This window comes from Palaemon carinicauda, chromosome 36 (genome assembly GCF_036898095.1).
Source record: "Palaemon carinicauda isolate YSFRI2023 chromosome 36, ASM3689809v2, whole genome shotgun sequence".
Classification (NCBI taxonomy): Eukaryota; Metazoa; Arthropoda; class Malacostraca; order Decapoda; family Palaemonidae; genus Palaemon; species Palaemon carinicauda.
Genome location: NC_090760.1, coordinates 66,985,880 through 67,003,568, shown reverse-complemented (window position 1 = coordinate 67,003,568; position 17,689 = coordinate 66,985,880). Strand labels below are relative to the sequence as shown.

The following is a 17,689-nucleotide window of genomic DNA, read 5'->3' as shown; positions in this document are numbered from 1 at the left end:
CACTCGTTCTTTTTATGTCCTACTTTCCCACACCTATAACACCTCTCTTCACGGATACCACTACCTAACCTAACTTGCTGCGTACTAGCACTTCTATCTCTCCAAACTTGATTTCCCTGTCTAAACCCGTCATTTCTCGGAATGGGTATTCCTACATTACTCACCCTAACACTTCTATCTACTACACTATCAGCTACCCTCATTGGCCCTCTCATAACAGCATCTCTAAAACTACCAAATTCTGGCACACTTTCCTCCATTCCAGTTCTTACACTCACAGATTTACTTTCTTTCATACACCTATCCAACTCGTAATCCTCAACTATCTCTAAAATATCATCCCAAGTCAATCTCTCTCTAGTCCACCTCATTTTCTCCTTCCGTTTCAAATTAATAAACTCACACACACTCTCTGGTACTGTACCCAAAAACTTCTTCATTAGTTCCTTATTTTCATTTATTCCTTCGTCCCCATACTTCTTTCTAGCCAATGTTTCTAACCGACATACATACATCGAGATTGCTTCACCCACCTTCATTCGTGCTTCATCAAAATCATTTTTTCGCTTATACTTAACACTACCTTTCATACGTTTTACCTGTTCAATTATCCTATTCTTTACACTTTCATACTCAACCTCTCCTACACTCATTATCACCCCATACATCGTCAACAAATATCCAGACAAAAATTCTCCCAACTCCCTAGCCCAAACTCTCTTACTATCCCCATACTTAGCCTGACAAAACTTTTCATATTCCCTAAAGAAGTCATATACATCCCTACTGCTGTGTTCATTAAACCTTTCACACCTAGGTACCTCTCTCATAAACACTGTCTTACAAACTTCCTCTACTTCATTCTCACTACTATCTTCACTGTCTACTCCCTTCTTGTTGCCTTCTTCTTCATTTGAATACAATGAATCTAATTCTACACTCAAAGTCCTATCTTTAACTATTCCCTTCTTACCCTTTTTCTTACTTACCACCTTCACCCATTCATGATCATCCTCACTCACACCCTGACCTTTCTTCTTTTCTTTCTTCACATTATCTTTACCTTTCTTCTCCTTCTTCCTATCACCCTTCGTTCCAATCTTACTATGTCTAGGCCCTTTACTTTCAATATCACTATCACTACCTTCCCCATTATCACTTACCCTATCCTCTTCCACCATCAACCCGTTACCAGAAGCAGAAGCCACTCCTCCGACTGCACCTTCACCTATGACAGTTTTCATCATCCCCATTACTTGCCCCATCATAGCTTCCATTCGTTTCTCATTTTCTCGCATCCTCATCTCAACACCCTCTTCCACTCTCTCTACAGTTCCCTGAAGTTCCCTAAGTTTCCTTTGCATCTCCTCATTCTCACTACTTAACCTCGCATTCTCCAACAACAACCTCTCCTCTCGCTCATTAGACAACCGCAATTCCTCCTTTAAAATATGCAACTGTTCTTCCATTAACTCCATTTCAATACCATTAATATTTCAAGTAATTCCAAAACCTATTTACCCTTGTCCAACAGTCCAGTTTCAATCCCACCTTCAACAGTCCTTTACTTTCAGTCCCTGTTCGGGCGCCAAATTTATGTAGCGGGATGTCAACAAAACACAACCCCCCCACACCCTTGATCACTCCTACTTTCTCAATATCCCACAATACAAACTTTCCCCTGACTCTACTTCAAACTGGACTATTGCACGAAGGGAAAAACAAACAAAACATAACCTTAAAACTATATTTACCGCAACCGAAAACAAAAATCACACATTAAACAAAATTAACACAAAAACAGACAAAATAACACTTTTCACGAATCATAAACAATATTAAATATAAACCGTAACACCATTCAAATAAAAAAACCTTAACAACTTAAAATTAACACACCCGTTCGAGATTTCTTCATCGGACAAGGGGTGACTGCTTACCCCTTCCTCTGGGGGCTTACCAGGTCCTTTCCCTCCTCGGTTACGGCCCGAGGTTTGGTTCAAGGAAGCTACAGGGAGATCATGGGTACTTTCCTCCTCTCGAGCTCAGGCACCTTGGCCTTTCGTCGGTAAGTATCTAACTTGCGGACAAGCTCGATGTTGTGCCATCTGGACGCGCTGACTGAGGGCTTCCTTCGGGTGTCTCATCTGTGGAGGTCGACGACCTCAGACACCCTTCCATCCTTGAGAAGAGTTTGTTTGTGCACAAGGACAGAGACTTAGACAGCGGCTATGCGGAGGAAATCGACTTCCGTTTTCACTCCTCAGAGGCGCTTTCTTCCAGACTCTGCAGGGCTCCAGTGCCCTTTTCTTTCAACCACGTCGGCCTAAGTTATCGGCTACGACAACTGGGACAAGGTGTCCAATTGCAGTTTCCTCCTGTCAGGAACAGATGGCACGGGAGGCTCCCCCGGGGGGGGGCATAGTCCTAAAAGGAGCGGCAGAGTTCACGAACTCTAGGATTGCAGGTTTTTCGCTGGGAGGATGCTTAAGATTACTCATCCGAATGACAGCTTCCCGATGCCCATTCCCGCACAATCTCTGTGATCAGCCAAGGATATCGCGCCTGCCGTCTCTCAGCGAATTCAGTGTCTCTGAACCTCTATGCCATAGCGTCAGCAAGAGTTGCCCGGTTGGGCAGAATGATCCATACCTTAGGCGAAGATCTTCCTTAGGATCATCGACGGCTTCACCCCCGGCCTCTTCAGTCGATCCTTTCTTGTAAGGAAGGATCTGGGAGGGGATGTCCGTAGTCGACCTCTCAGCCCTGATCAAGTTTGTCGAACAAACTTCGGCCAGCGTAGACCAGTAGAATCGATCAGACTGGTAACGAGGCGACAGGACTCCTTAAACCCTGGATCGGAAGGACGGGTACATTCAGTTTCCATTCCATCCATCTTCCAGGGAGCTCGTCGAATTCAGCCTAGACTGCAAGTATTCCTGCTTATGATGCAGTGTGGCTATCCCACCGTGGCATAGCAGGTTTGTTTCCCCAGAGAACTCTCCCTGCCTTCCTCTTGGCCGCTCAGGTGCAGGCTTCCGCCTCCTCTGCTGTTTGGAGGGCTGGTCAACTCCGGTAGGCTCGGGTTCGACCTTCTTCAGCGCCAGGACAAGCTTCCGGATGCTTACCATGAGTGTGGGCTCATGGTATTTTGTTTGGAGCCTTCTCTTCCTCTGCCTCAACATCTGGAGTATCTGGCCATGATATTGAGTCAACGGCCTTACCACGTTGGAAACCCCGCTTCTCGTCCGTCCAGCGAGGTTAAGCAACGTCGGTTCTGGTCGGTACTTGGATGGGTGACCACCTGGGGACGCCAGATTCTGTTACCACATCCTCCGAGCCTTCCTTTCAGTTGACTGTGGCAAGACTGAGGAGAGTCGCAGTACCTGTTCTCAGTCAAGCAGAGCTTTCAGCCCTACCTTGGAACGTTTCCTAGTTCTCCTTTCCTCATTGACCCGTCTGTAGTCCGAACGGTCGCCTCAGGATAAGTTCCATGTGGGGCGGTCCAAGTTCCGGTGGCTTCAGGCAATGTTTAACCGGACTTCCTGGCCCCTATGGGACCAGCGGAACTATTAGACCTGCAATGGGTGTTGACCTATGGAGCCTCTTGATGGTAGTGGATATTCTCGTCCTTTCCCCACATTATTGATGCTGTTCTCGGACTCGTCAAAGGAAGGGGGGGGGGGCATGTTCCGGTCCAGGCCTATGGTCAAGACCTGAAGGATACCTCTCCATCATTCAGGCAGGCTTAGGGGCCTTAGTCTGGCCCCTCTACAGATCCTACAGCTCCTGCCGAGTCGCCCCGTGCATGTCGACTTCATGATTCTGGTGTATTCTAACCAGCAGGGGACGCATTTTCACACCTTCACATCTTGCAGTAGAGATACCGGGATGATTGAGATTCTCTCAATACCACCATCGGCTCTCTCATTCCAGGCAGGGGAATGTTCTCTCCGACTATCTGAGCAGAGCCTCGTAGAGAGAGTGTACCTGGGGGTCTTTGACCCTGGGTAACCAGCAAGTACTGGTCTGGGGGACCTGATCGCGACAGCTTGGAACCTCAAGCTTCCGCTGTTCTTCCCCCCAGTCTCAGACCCCAAGACTCTGGCAAGATGCATTCCGGTGATGGTGGGACAACTTCGACGCCTGCGTCTTCTCTCCTTTTTGTCTGTGGACAATGGGTCTCAACAGGACTAGGTTGTCTGTTAACCTTTCAATGGGAGAGCTCCAGTGGGACTGTGCGCAGAACGGTTTCTGGACCCTCTGCTTCCCCTGACGGAACTCCTGGGAGAGCTTCTCCCATGGCGCAGACTACTCAAGCAACCACACTGCGACATCTCTCCCGAACCGGGGCATCGCTTCGGCTTCATGCCTGGAGACACTACGCCTCCTCCTCAAGAAGAGACAACCCGCTACAGTCGCGGTACGGAGGTCACGTCATCTGCGATAGTCATCCACAGGGGTCTTCCAGGCAAAGTGAAGAGTCTAAGGTGGTTGGTGCCGTGGGAGATATACCTCTTCCCCTGAGGCCTCTTCTCCAGCAATAACGGTCTTATTGCCTTTCGGCGGGAGAAAACTCCTTTCCGCTCTCGGCAATGAAGCCTGTCGCTCAGCCTTTCCCTGACCTTCAGGCTTAAAGGAATAACTTTTTCCTGCCCGCTGGATCTATCCTCGCTCATGCGAAGCTACGATCGTCTCTGCCCTAGTCGGAGGAAGACCTCCAACTTGGAGCATGGCTCGGACTTTTGGTCCTTTAAGAAATCTTCTCAAGACCCTTTACGACAGGCCTCGAATTGTATTCCGCCTTGGGTCTCCTGCTCACTCTGGCCACGGCCAGTGTGTAAGCAATCTTGGTCTCTTACAACTCCCCCCTTTCTAAGGAAGAGGGGAAGGCAACATTCAGGTTCGCTCCTGAGTTGTTGGCTAGACTCAGAATCTGGGGGTCCCGGCCCTTCGGTCCAATTCATTCAAGATTTCGAGTCTCCATTCTGTATCTGATGTCCCAAGACCTTCTCTTTCTTGCCAGTAAAGGAATTGAGAGGTTAGCGCTGGGAACAGCTGCAGTTTGTCCTCAGTTGCAGCCGATTTGGGAGCACAAGGAGGACACGGGGGGAGAGTCACCAGTATACCTCTTCAGCCCGGACTCAAGGACATTCATCTCGACCTGTCTCCAGACCCTCCCCCGTCACGTCGCCCTACAGCACGATGTTGGATACATCGCAACGTCCCTCGCCTTCGAGTAATACTACTCTGTGACGCAGGTGCTACAAGCTGGAGTCTGGAAGCGTCTAATGACCTTCGCAGCCCGCTTCCTGCAGGGCGTGACCCACAGGAGTCTCGATACGTTTTCTATCGCTCTGTGGTGGCTACACAACAGCTGGTCTAACCTCAGGCTCCTTTTTGGACAGGTAGCAAAAGGTTGAGGGCATTGTTATCAGGTTTTAGTCTGCAGGAACGAAAGAAGTATGTCTGGCTCTTATTTCTTTCTTCATCATTCCCTCTACGGGGAAGCAGCATCCTGGTCTCTGCATAGCTGACCTCGAACCTCTGCAGGTAAACCATGCTTCCTTGTGTTCCGAGTATTGAGTCAATACTGTCGCGTCCCCCATACCCTGACGAGGTGGTATTGGGAACGTCCTAACCCAGAGTTCCTTCTGGAACTCCAGGTCAACTGCCTAGGACGGGTCACACTTCTTCCTTCACACACAAGCTTACGTAGGCCACATGGTTCCTTGCGGAACAAGGAACTTGTGAGGTGCAGGGACTCCTTTTCTCGAGTGCAACTCACTCGGATTCTGAGTCCCCGGGTAAAGCCAAAGCCAGTATGGCTGGGGACTTTCCACCCTGCCTAAGGGGTAAGTCACCCTCTGTAAATAGCGTGGTTTGATTTTCGGGTACGGAACAAATGACAAATTCGAAGATAATTTGTATTTTTCCTAACAATACAAACCTTAGCTATTTACACATATTTGCTCGCCAGTCCTGTCCCCCAAGACAAGTCCTACCTCTAAGTGAAAGTGAGCATTCATCTGTGTGTGAGGGGGGGAGGGGTAGCTAGCTACCACTCCCCCCCCCCCCCCGCTAACTAGCGCGGGGGTAATACACCCTCGTTAAATTCTAATGGCTCGCCATTTCAGCTGCGCTAAAAGGTAACCCTCTGTAAATAGCTAAGGTTTGTATGGTTAGGAAAAATACAAATTATCTTCGAATTTGTCATATTTACGAATTTCACTCAAGATATCCATTTGCTAATACTAATACCATGTGATTTTCAGCCTATACTGTAGTGTTAGATTATATCATTTATTATTGCTTTATAAGATACCTAACAACAAAATTTATATATTATAATCTGTCATCTCTATTTGGGTTTAATATAGAAATGGAAAAATAGAGGATTAGCGTATGATACTGTACAGTATTCTCTATTTTCTTGTACAGTTCCAAGATGTCCCATTGCTTCTTCACCCCGTAAAAACTGGGAAAGAGGTCTGATGTCTCTAACCTCTATTTGTGAAATTTATTCAGCCCCACAAATGTGCAGTTTTTATGTTAATGATTGCAGCATCATTTACAGAGATTTTATACCTAAATATATCTTAACTGTGTAGGAAAAAAGACTCGCTTTTCTGATTGACTATAACTATGAAATTGAAAAGTTTAGTGCAGTACTGTATTCTGTCTATGAAATGTGTTAGGTTAACTGTTTTACTTGTTTAAAAAATGAAGTGATATACAGTAAAGTATTACAGTATGCTCATTCTAGGTACCACTAAATATCTTAGTGCATTGTGAAGAGCTGAGAGGTTATCATCCAATGGTAGATATGTCGATGTTTGCACTGGTTTTAATGCACATGGTATAAGTAACTAATGGGTTTTAGCTAAACCTGCATTTTGAAAATATTCAACCCTCTCTCTATTTATATTTTGTACATTGTCCTATTTCTTCATTTTTTAATTATTTTGCATTGTTATAGGTCATGGATGCAGGTGTCATATGACGAATTCCTCTGGAGACACTATTTTTATAAAGACTTCCAGGTTGATTCGAGTGTTCCTATCATGCCAGGTAAGCAATCTGTTCCTGCCATATTTTGCATTCTCGTTTTGAAAGTTTGTCTACGTTACCATTTGGCTTCTTTTGGCATTATATTGGCCAGTATTGTATTGCATTTGTTAACTTCCCATTTTGTTATTTCTATTTTTATGTTAGGTTTTCAAGCTTTCTTAACATTGAATGATTGAGTGATAGAACAATATCTAGTTTTTGAAAAGTCACTTGTAATTGAATTACTTCTGATTACTTTTTTCACCTCTGTCTTTTCAAGGTATAACTAGCCTTATAGGAAATGGCAATCCTCCATGATAAGACTACTTGATATCCATAACTTTTGTGTAGATGAGAAGGAAATCTTGGTAGATAAGTTTTTATGCATCATTCGGAAATAAACATAGTAGATTTAGACCTTCACATTCTCTCATTCATTGGGCTCAAGTTTTTGAGCATGTGGCTGGCCCTCTTAATTCACAGGTGCAATCTCCTGGCGGGCGGAATACGAACGGCTAGTGGAAGAGACACCCGTGGTTCTGATGCAAGAGATATCGGAACACAACCACCAGGTTCTTCACGTGTCATTTTCGCATAAAGGGGATGTGTTTGCCACCTCTTCAAAGGATGGGTATATCATTGTAAGTGGATGTCTGTTGCAATGAAGAATTTTATAGTATTTTGATGTTGCTGGTTGTAAAAATATAACCCCACACCCTCTAATTGATCTTACTGACAAATATTCCCATAACAAACTTTCTCGTTACGTTGCCGATTGGCAACAGGACTTTAGACAGTAGGATATTTAAAACTAAACATAATCCGTAAAACTATATTTCTGGATAACCTAAAACTTAAACCAACAATATTCTATAAACAAAAAAAAAGTGCTAAAAAAACTTGAAATTAAAACATACAACACAAAAATTAACTAGTTACTGTATATACAGTATATGTGTGTGTACAGTATGTGGGAACATGGACACCATCGCGAACACGATACACAAGAATGCCTGATCAGCACTTTTGCCACAGTTCTGTGGTCTGATGGTAAATTGCAGTCGGTCAATTACAGTTTTTCATACGGGCCATATAATCATCATCCACATACACATTCTTTAAGAATAATCAAAGTCTTGAATGCTTAGATAACAGAAATCATCATCATACAAATCACAATCCAATCCACAGTCCTTATTCAGTGTCGTCTACAGGCCAATACAGTAATACCTCTAGGTACGAAATTAATTCGTTCTGGAGTGGCTTTGGTATCGTGATTTTTTCGAATGATGAATCACGTTTTACATGTAATTCACCTAATTCTTTCCAAGCCCTACAAAAACACCACATTAAATTGTGTAATAAAGGTATACTGTGCTAACAACAATGAAATATAACCAAATACTGTACATTTGAATGATTCAATACCAAACCTAACCGTTAATACCTGTAAATGAAGTAATTATTAGAACATGAGGCAATAGTAAATGGAAAATTGAAAACTTGGAACCTTACTTTCAAGTGAGGCGATGCCCGAAAGCAAATGTGGCAAAAGAGGAGGACAAACGGCAGAAAAACTTTACGTAACATATTAACAAAGGGCAAAAGCATTTTTACTTGAATTTATGAAAAACTTGAAATAATTTTTTTTTTTTTTGCCTTTTTCTAGTTCTTTAGTTTTCTTTTTACTCTTCGGTTTCTACTTTCTAAATTTCATCAATTTCTTCATCACTTCCACTTTTTTGTTTTTTGGGATCACTTTGAGCTTCCTCTTGAAATAACTATCTAAGGAAGCTTGTTTCTGCCTGCTTTTATAAAATGTTCCTGAATTGAGTCGGGCAAACATCGTTACACTGCACAAGAACACGACCTTTGTAAACCTTTTCGGGGTGTGTCTTTTCTACAAAAGCTGCTATTTTATGGTACCAAGCTAGAGCCTGCTTAGATTCTGTAATTTTCATAGGGTCCTCCTCCTCGTCGCTGTTAAAGAACTGTTCTTGAACGACTTTCATTTGTATGGCCTCCAACACCTTCAGGCCATCTGTCGTAAGCTCCTCTTGGTGCTCCTCGAGAATCTCATTACAGTAATGTCGTCTTCATTAACAACCAGCCCCATGGACCTCCCGAGTGTAACAATCTCTTCAACCTCATGTTGCAGAACATCTTCCAAGAAGAGTTCAAGCTGCGCCTTGAAACCTTTTGATGAGTCGGAGACATATGACAATGTCGAGACGCTCCTTCCAAAATTCACGCTGGGTGAGGTTGTGCTGTCATTAATTTCGAAACATATCCTGAAGAGATCTTTTATATAGAGCTTCTTGAAGTTCGAAATCACTTGCTGGTCCATGGGCTGGAGGAGGGGGTGGTGTTAGGTGGAAGATAGAGAGCCCCAATGAAGGAATACTCCAGAAAGATATCTTTCGTGAGGCCAGGAGGGTGAATAGAGATGTCCAACACCAGCAGACATTTCAGATGGAGGCGCTTCTCTTCCAAATATTTTCTGACGGACCAAAACAGATTTACCCTCTTGACAAACAAGTCTCTCATTACCCACACTTTTGCATTAGCCCTTCACATCACTAGAAGCTTCTCCTTTAGCACTTAATGGGCTTGACTAGGAGCCTCTGAATGATACACCAGTAGGTGCTTGACCTTATAATCCCTACTGGCGTTTTCTTGCAAAAAAAGCCCAGTTTTATCGCAGTTGAAGACTTGCTTGGGAATGTAGCCTTCTTTGATAATCAACTTATCGAATGTCGTAACAAAGACTTCGCTTTTGTGTCCGAGCTGGCAGCCTTCCCATGCCGTACCACTGAATGAATGCCAGACTGTCTCTTGAATTTTTCAAACCATGAAGCTTTAAACTCTGGGGATGCCTGCTTTGATGACCCTTCTCCTGGATCATCTTTGGCCTGAGCACACAGATCACCGAAAATGATGCTGTATTTTGGGCTACCAATACAGAATACTTGATAAAAGACAATAGATTTGATACCATTTGTGGTGCTTGACTCGCAGACTTTGAACAGCTTTGCAGATACAGAAAATTTATTTTTGAAAACCAGCGTCGCTTAAATGGGGAATCGCACAATTAGAACACACTCAATTCGGGACCATACTGTACTGGTTTATGAAAGTGATTTGATTTCTCTATTATATATGTTTTTAAGTAAAAGAAAAGAATTATAGATGTACTTGCATTTGCCTTTTTTATGGAATTTTGTGTTAAATTCTATGGTTATATAAGTGGTTGCATGTAATTTTAATCATAAGCATAATTATCACAATATTTGTACGTACTATTAACTCTCCAGCCTAATGCATGTACAGTATTTAACATTTTATTATTATTATTATTATTATTATTATTAATGTTATTATTACTATTATTACTAGCCAAGCTACGACCCTGGCTAGAAAAACAGAATGCTACCAGCCCAAGGGCTCCAACAGGGAAAGTAGCCCAATGAGGAAAGGAAATAATTCAATAACAAATAAACTATTTGTTCCAATACGAGTACTTCCCACGTCCCAATAGATAGGAGCACTCTCTATCGTATCTCTATTGATCAGAGATGTGCCGGAGGACCTTCTGTTATGCCTAGGGAGGGTGGTGAGGAAATACAGTACAGTATCTCTAGGACCTCCGCCCTCCGGCCGGCTATCAAGAGACACTATGACGGCAGGTAGAGTGAAGAAAGCGGTATCGAATAATACAATCTCCTTCTGGCTCTGGGACCCAAAGGGCGTACCTGATGAAGGGTCCGTCACGCCTCACGGGATTCTTGGCATCGATGCCTTGTTGTTCTTGGAGAAAAACATGGCAGTCAGCCAGGTGTTGAGGGCAAGTGTATGGTTGAGACATTCGACTTTTACAACCCACTACCTTAAGGACGGCTCCCTCAAGTCCCGGGAGGGGTTCAAGCTCGGTCCCATCGTAATCACCTAGTAGGGGATCTAAGGGCAGCTACCCGCAACAGGCCGGATGAGGTAACGAGTGATAGAGTGTCTTGCACCCTAGCCCCTTGGTCCTCCATGGATCAACCCGACAAGAAGATGATGACCTTTGGTTGGGTATTACCTATTTATCCTACTTTCATTGACCTCCCTTTTTTGTTTTACTTTTTTCCAGTCAAGCCTTACACCCCCCCCCCCCCACCTGCAGCTCCCTCACCTCTCTTCAGGGTCTATTTACCTACCTCCTAATTCTGAGGCTCCTTCTATTAGGATGTTGGAAGTACATACATATACCAAGGCACTTCCCCCAATTTTTGGGGTTAGCCGACATCAAACAAATGAAACAAAAAAGGGGACCTCTCCTCTCCACATTCCTCCCAGCCTGACAAGGGACTCAACCAAGTTCGGCTGGTACTGCTAGGGTGGCACAGCCCACTCTCCCCCATTATCCACCACAGATGAAGCTTCATAACGCTGAATCCCCTACTGCTGCTACCTCCGCGGTCGTCCAAGGCACCGGAGGAAGCAGCAGGGCCTATGGGAACTACGTCACAATCGCTCGCCATTCATTTCTATTTCTAGCACGCTCTCGTGCCTCTCTCACATCTATCCTCCTATCACCCAGAGCTTCCTTCACTCCATTCATCCACCCAAACCTTGGCCTTCCTCTTGTACTTCTCCTTCTCCCATCAACTCATGCATTCATCACCTTCTTTAGCATACAACCATTTTCCATTTTCTCATCATGGCCAAACCACCTCAACACATTCATATCCACTCAAGCGGTTAACCCATTTCTTACACCCGTTCTCACTCTCACCACTTCGTTCCTAACCCTATCTACTCGAGATACACCAGCCATGCTCCTTAGACACTTCATCTCAAACACATTCAATTTCTGTCTCTCCATCACTTTCATTCCCCACAACTCCGATCCATACATCACAGTTGGTACAATCACTTTCTCATATAGAACTCTCTTTACATTCATGCCCAACCCTCTATTTTTTACTACTTCCTTAACTGCTCCCAACAGTTAGCATTCTTCATTCACTCTGTGATGTACATCTGCTTCCACTACACCATTTGCTGCAACAACAGACCCCAAGTACTTAAACTGATCCACCTCCTCAAGTAACTCCATTCAACATGACATTCAACCTCACACCCCCTTCCCTTCTCGTACTTCTCATAACCATACTCTTACCCACATTAACTCTCAACTTCCTTCTCTCACACACCCTTCAAATTCTGTCACTAATCGGCCAAGCTTCTCTTCCTCGTCTGCAACCAGTACAGTACAGTATCATCCGCAAACAACACCTGCTTTACCTCCCATTCATGGTCATTCTCGTCTACCAGTTTCAGTCCTCATCAAAGCACTCAAGCATTCACCTCTCTCACCACTCCATCAACATGCAAGTTAAACAACCACGGCAACATCACACATCCCTGTCTCAGTCCCACTCTCACCGGAAACCAATCGCTCACTTCATTTCCTATCCTAACACATGCTTTACTACCTTTGTAGAAACTTTTCACTGCTTGCAACAACCTTCCACCAACTCCATATAACCTCATCACATTCCACATTGGTTCCCTATCAACTCTATCATACGCTTTCTCCAGATCCATAAACCCAACATACACGTCCTTACCTTTTGCTAAATATTTCTCGCATATCTGCCTAACTGTAAAAATCTGATTCATACAACCCCTATTATTATTATTATTATTACTATCCAAGCTACAACCCTAGTTGGAAAAGCAAGATGCTATAAGCCCAGGGGCTCCAACAGGGAAAAATAGCCCAGTGAGGAAAGGAAATAAGGAAATAAATAAATGAAGAGAACAAATTAACAATAAATCATTCTAAAAACAGTAACAACGTCAAAACAGACATGTCATATATAAACTATTAACAGCATCAAAAACAAATGACATAAATAAACTATAAAAAGACTCATGTCCGCCTGGTCAACAAAAAAGCATTTGCTCCAACTTTGAACTTTTGAAGTTCTATTGATTCAACCACCCGATTAGGAAGATCATTCCACAACTTGGTAACAGCTGGAATAAAACTTCTAGAGTACTGCGTAGTATTGAGTCTCATGATGGAGAAGGCCTGGCTATTAGAATTAACTGCCTGCCTAGTATTACGAACAGGATAGAATTGTCCAGGGAGATCTGAATGTAAAGGATGGTCAGAGTTATGAAAAATCTTATGCAACATGCATAATGAACTAATTGAACGACGGTGCCAGAGATTAATATCTAGATCAGGAATAAGAAATTTAATAGACCGTAAGTTTCTGTCCAACAAATTAAGATGAGAATCAGCAGCTGAAGACCAAACAGAAGAACAATACTCAGAACAAGGTAGAATGAAAGAATTAAAACACTTCTTCAGAATAGATTGATCACCGAAAATCTTGAAAGACTTTCTCAATAAGCCTATTTTTTGTGAAATTGAAGAAGACACAGACCTTATATGTTTCTCAAAAGTAAATTTACTGTCGAGAATCACACCTAAAATTTTGAAAGAGTCATACATATTTAAAGAAACATTATCAATACTGAGATCCGGATGTTGAGGAGCCACCTCTGCTAAAACCACCCTGTACTTCTAAGATTGCATTCTCTGTTTTATCCTTAATCCTATTAATCAGTATTCTACCATACACTTTTCCAACTACACTCAACAAACTAATACCCCTTGAATTACAACACTCATGCACATCTCCCTTATCCTTATATAGTGGTACAATACACGCACAAACCCAATATACTGGCACCATTGACAACACAAAACATATTAAACAATCTCACCAACCATTAAAGTACTGTACAGTCACACCCCCTTCCTTCAACATCTCAGCTCTCACACCATCCATACCAGATGCTTTTCCTATTCTCGTTTCATCTAGTGCTCTCCTCACTTCCTCTCTTGTAATATCTCTCTTATTCTCATCTCCCATCACCGGCACCTCAACACCTGCAACAGCAATTATATCTGCCTCCTTATTATCTTCAACATTCAGTAAACTTTCAAAATACTCCGCCCACCTTTTCCTTGCCTCCTCTCCTTTTAACAACTTTCCATTTCCATCTTTCACTGTCTCTTCAATTCTTGAACCAGCCTTCCTTACTCTCTTCACTTCTTTCCAAAACTTCTTATTCTCTTCATATGAATGACCCAATCCCTGACCCCACCTCAGGTCAGCTGCCCTCTTTGCCTCACTTACCTTGCGCTTTACTTCCAGATTTTTCTCTCTATATCTTTCATACTTCTCTACACTATTACTCTGCAGCCATTCTTCAAAAGCCCTCTTTTTCTCTTCCACATTTACATTCACTCCATTCCACCATTCACTGCCCTTCCTCATGCTGCCTCCAACAAACTTCTTGCCACACACATCACTTGCAATCCCAACAAAATTTTCTTTTACTAACTTCCACTCCTCCTCTAAATTGCCAGTTTCTCTTACTTTCACTTCATCATATGTCATTTTCAACCTTTCTCGATATTTACTTTTAACCCCGGTTTTATTAGCTTTTCAACCCTCACTAGCTTCCTTTTACATCCACCTACTCTATTCCCCCACTCTTTTGCTACAACTAACTATCCTTCCACCAAAAAATGATCAGACATACCTTTAGCCATACCCCTAAACACGTGCACGTCTTTCAATCTTCCAAACATTTTTTTAGTTATCAACACATATTCCATTAACGCCCTTTCTACCACTCTTCCATTTGCCACTCTTACCCATGTATACTTGTTTTTATCTTACTTTTTGAAAAAGCTAGAACTTATCACCATCTCTTGCTCAACAAACATATCTACCAGTCTCTCACCTCTCTCATTTTCACCTGGTATGCCATACTTCCCAATGACGACACTTACTTTTCCAGTGCCCACTCTAGCATTTAAGTCACCCATGACAACTACATAATTCCTTCTACACACCTAGTTAATTCATTCCAGAACTCATTCCGCTCTTCACTTTTCTCACTACCTGGCCCATACGCACTGACAAAAGCCTTACATTCCCTACCCAACCTAACCCTTACCCACATTAACCTAGATGATATCTCCTTCCATTCCACTACGTTACCTGTCATCCATTCACTCAGCAATAAAGTCACACCTTTTGCTCTTCCCTTTTCAATCCCAAACACTCTACCAGACATTTCACCAAACATCATTTCACCTTTCCCTTTTATCTTTATCTAACACAAAGCCAATATATCCAACCTTCTATTCCTAAACATATTTCCAATCTCACATCTTTTACTCTCTATCGTACTACATCCACGCACATTCAAACACCCCAAAACTAGAGTGCGGGGAGCAGCGACTCTCCCCCCAGCTCCACCTCTTTGATGTCTCAAAGGATTATAATACAGGGATGGGATTCCCAGGCCCCTCGTCCCGTCCCTTTTAGTCGCCTCTTACAATATGCAGGGATACTTTGGCGCTATTCTAATTGTTTTTGTGCCCCTGCGGCTACAGTGGGCCTAAGTATTTGTTTAAAAAAAAAAAATAGGACTTTCTAAGTAAATTGTATTTTTCCTATCATACTTAGCACATCCCAGTAGGGTAACTGCCCCCATCCTTCCCTGCTATACAGTAGACCCATTTATCATATGCCACTGTTCCTGAAACTAGAGGAGAATGGTTGTGGTTGGCATGGAAGGCTGGCCCAAGCTTGCCCTTTGGGCATACTGGGTAAACAAAGGAGATGGAGGTCAAGCAAGTGTGAAGGGTTAGGGGGATCGAGGGGAGTGGCCTGTGGGTAGGGAAAATCTCTGGTCGATAGAGATACGATAGAGAGTGCTCCTATCTATTGGGACGTGGTAAGTATGTTAGGTAAAATACAATTTACTTAGAAATTGTCCTATAAGTAATGAATAAAAAATATAAATGTGTAAAGAAAATTAACAACACTAAAAGAGATCAGTCATATATACGGTATATTGTAAACTATAAAAGAAAGTAGAGCTGTCAGCACATTGCTAAATGGTTTTTGCAGCATTACCTTGGTTCCAATGTTTTTCAACTTTTATTTCTTTGGCTCTGCATGTCTGGATTATATGACCCAAATGACACAAATCACTTGATAATTGATGTGATATGTTTACATTGCATGCATAGGATATTGTATTGGATTCTGAAAGATGTATGTATGATAATACTGTCCAAGTATACAGTATATGCATTTTATATATTTTTTATATCAACTCTAGATATTTATTCAACTATTCTATTGCCATGGATTAATAACAAAGGTAATGAATTCCTCTTGCTTGATTTCCTCATGTACTTTTCAGGTGTGGACAAGTACTCACCCGGCCGAAGTCAAGTACTATCGTGATATGAAATTGCACTCGTGGAAGTACACTCAGTTTTCCCAGTTCAACAGCTCCGATACTTTACTTTTGGTGTCGGGCGTTCACTTTGGAAACTACAATAGCACATCTGGAGAAATTGCAGTCTTCAATCTAGAAAGTTAGTACTGGGAAATATATATATTTTTTTAAATAGTTTGAAAACTATTTCATACAGGCTGGAGCTTTCCAGTTATTATTATTATTATTATCGTTATTACTAGCTAAGCTACAACCCTATTTGGAAAAACAGGATGCTATAAGGCCAAGGTCTCCAGCAGGGAAAATAACCCAGTGAGGAAAGGAAATAAGGAAACAATATAGAATAGTATGTTGAGTATACCCTCAAGCAAGAGAACTCTAACCCAGAACAGTGGAAGACCATGGTACGAAGGCCATATCACTACCCAAGACTATAGAGCAATGGTTTGATTTTGGAGTGCCTTTCTCCTAGGTTAAGTTCTTAATTTAGAAATCCATATGATTGTCCAAAATGTATCTGATCTTTCCAAGTTCCTTTTTCAGATGAGACTAAATACAAAAGAAATGACAAGGAAATATTAGAATTTTTTAGTCTGGAATTAGCAAATTGAAATAAATCTTTAAAGGTTCTTGGCAGTTTGACAAAATCATATTTCTCCATCTAGTTTATGATGGCGGGCTTTGAATAAATGTATATAGCAAATGTAGAGTTGCTGGAAATTATGTATAGTATTGCTACATTTTATAATATTTGGTATTTTTCATCAAAAAATAGAATCTAAAAGAAGTACTATTAATATTGTTTTAATTATTATTTGCCAAGCTGCAACCTTAGTTGGAAAAGCAGGATCCTACAAACCCAAGGGATCCACCAGGGAAAACTTCCCAGTGAGAAAGGAAATGAAGAAATATATACAGTATAAGAAATAATATAAAAAAAAACACATTAAAATAGATCAGCCATATATAAACTATAATACGAGACTTATAACAACCTGTTAACAAGAAAAGTAGTTGCAACTAGTTGGAGCTTCTTGAGTTTCAATCGCCAGATTATGAAAATCATTTCACAATCAGGTCTTAGCTGGATAGAATGGTTAGATATTGAACCTTATAATAGAGAAGCCAAAACTGTTAAGAGGTAACCTCATACCAAGTACTATGTACAGGATGATATAGTCTAGGAAGATTTGAATGCAAAGGATAGTCAGAATTCTAAAACAAAATCTTATGCAACGACTATAAAGTGCTAACTGAATGTCATGCCAGAGGTTAATATCCAGATAAGGAATAAGGAATTTAGTAGACT

At 42.2% G+C, this 17,689-nt stretch overlaps 1 protein-coding gene and 1 pseudogene across 2 annotated transcripts in view; both read left to right on the top strand.

Moving 5' to 3' along the window:
- Fbw5 (F-box and WD repeat domain containing 5) overlaps positions 1-17,689 on the top strand; it is a 134,633-nt gene that overhangs the window by 36,874 nt on the left and 80,070 nt on the right. For both annotated transcript variants that reach the window (XM_068360117.1, XM_068360116.1), the window contains exons 2-4: positions 6,980-7,071; positions 7,534-7,691; positions 16,342-16,519. In XM_068360117.1, the coding sequence (XP_068216218.1) occupies positions 6,980-7,071; positions 7,534-7,691; positions 16,342-16,519 (428 nt within the window). The remainder of the gene's footprint in view (positions 1-6,979; positions 7,072-7,533; positions 7,692-16,341; positions 16,520-17,689) is intronic.
- LOC137628925 (5S ribosomal RNA) lies at positions 3,211-3,329 on the top strand (annotated as a pseudogene).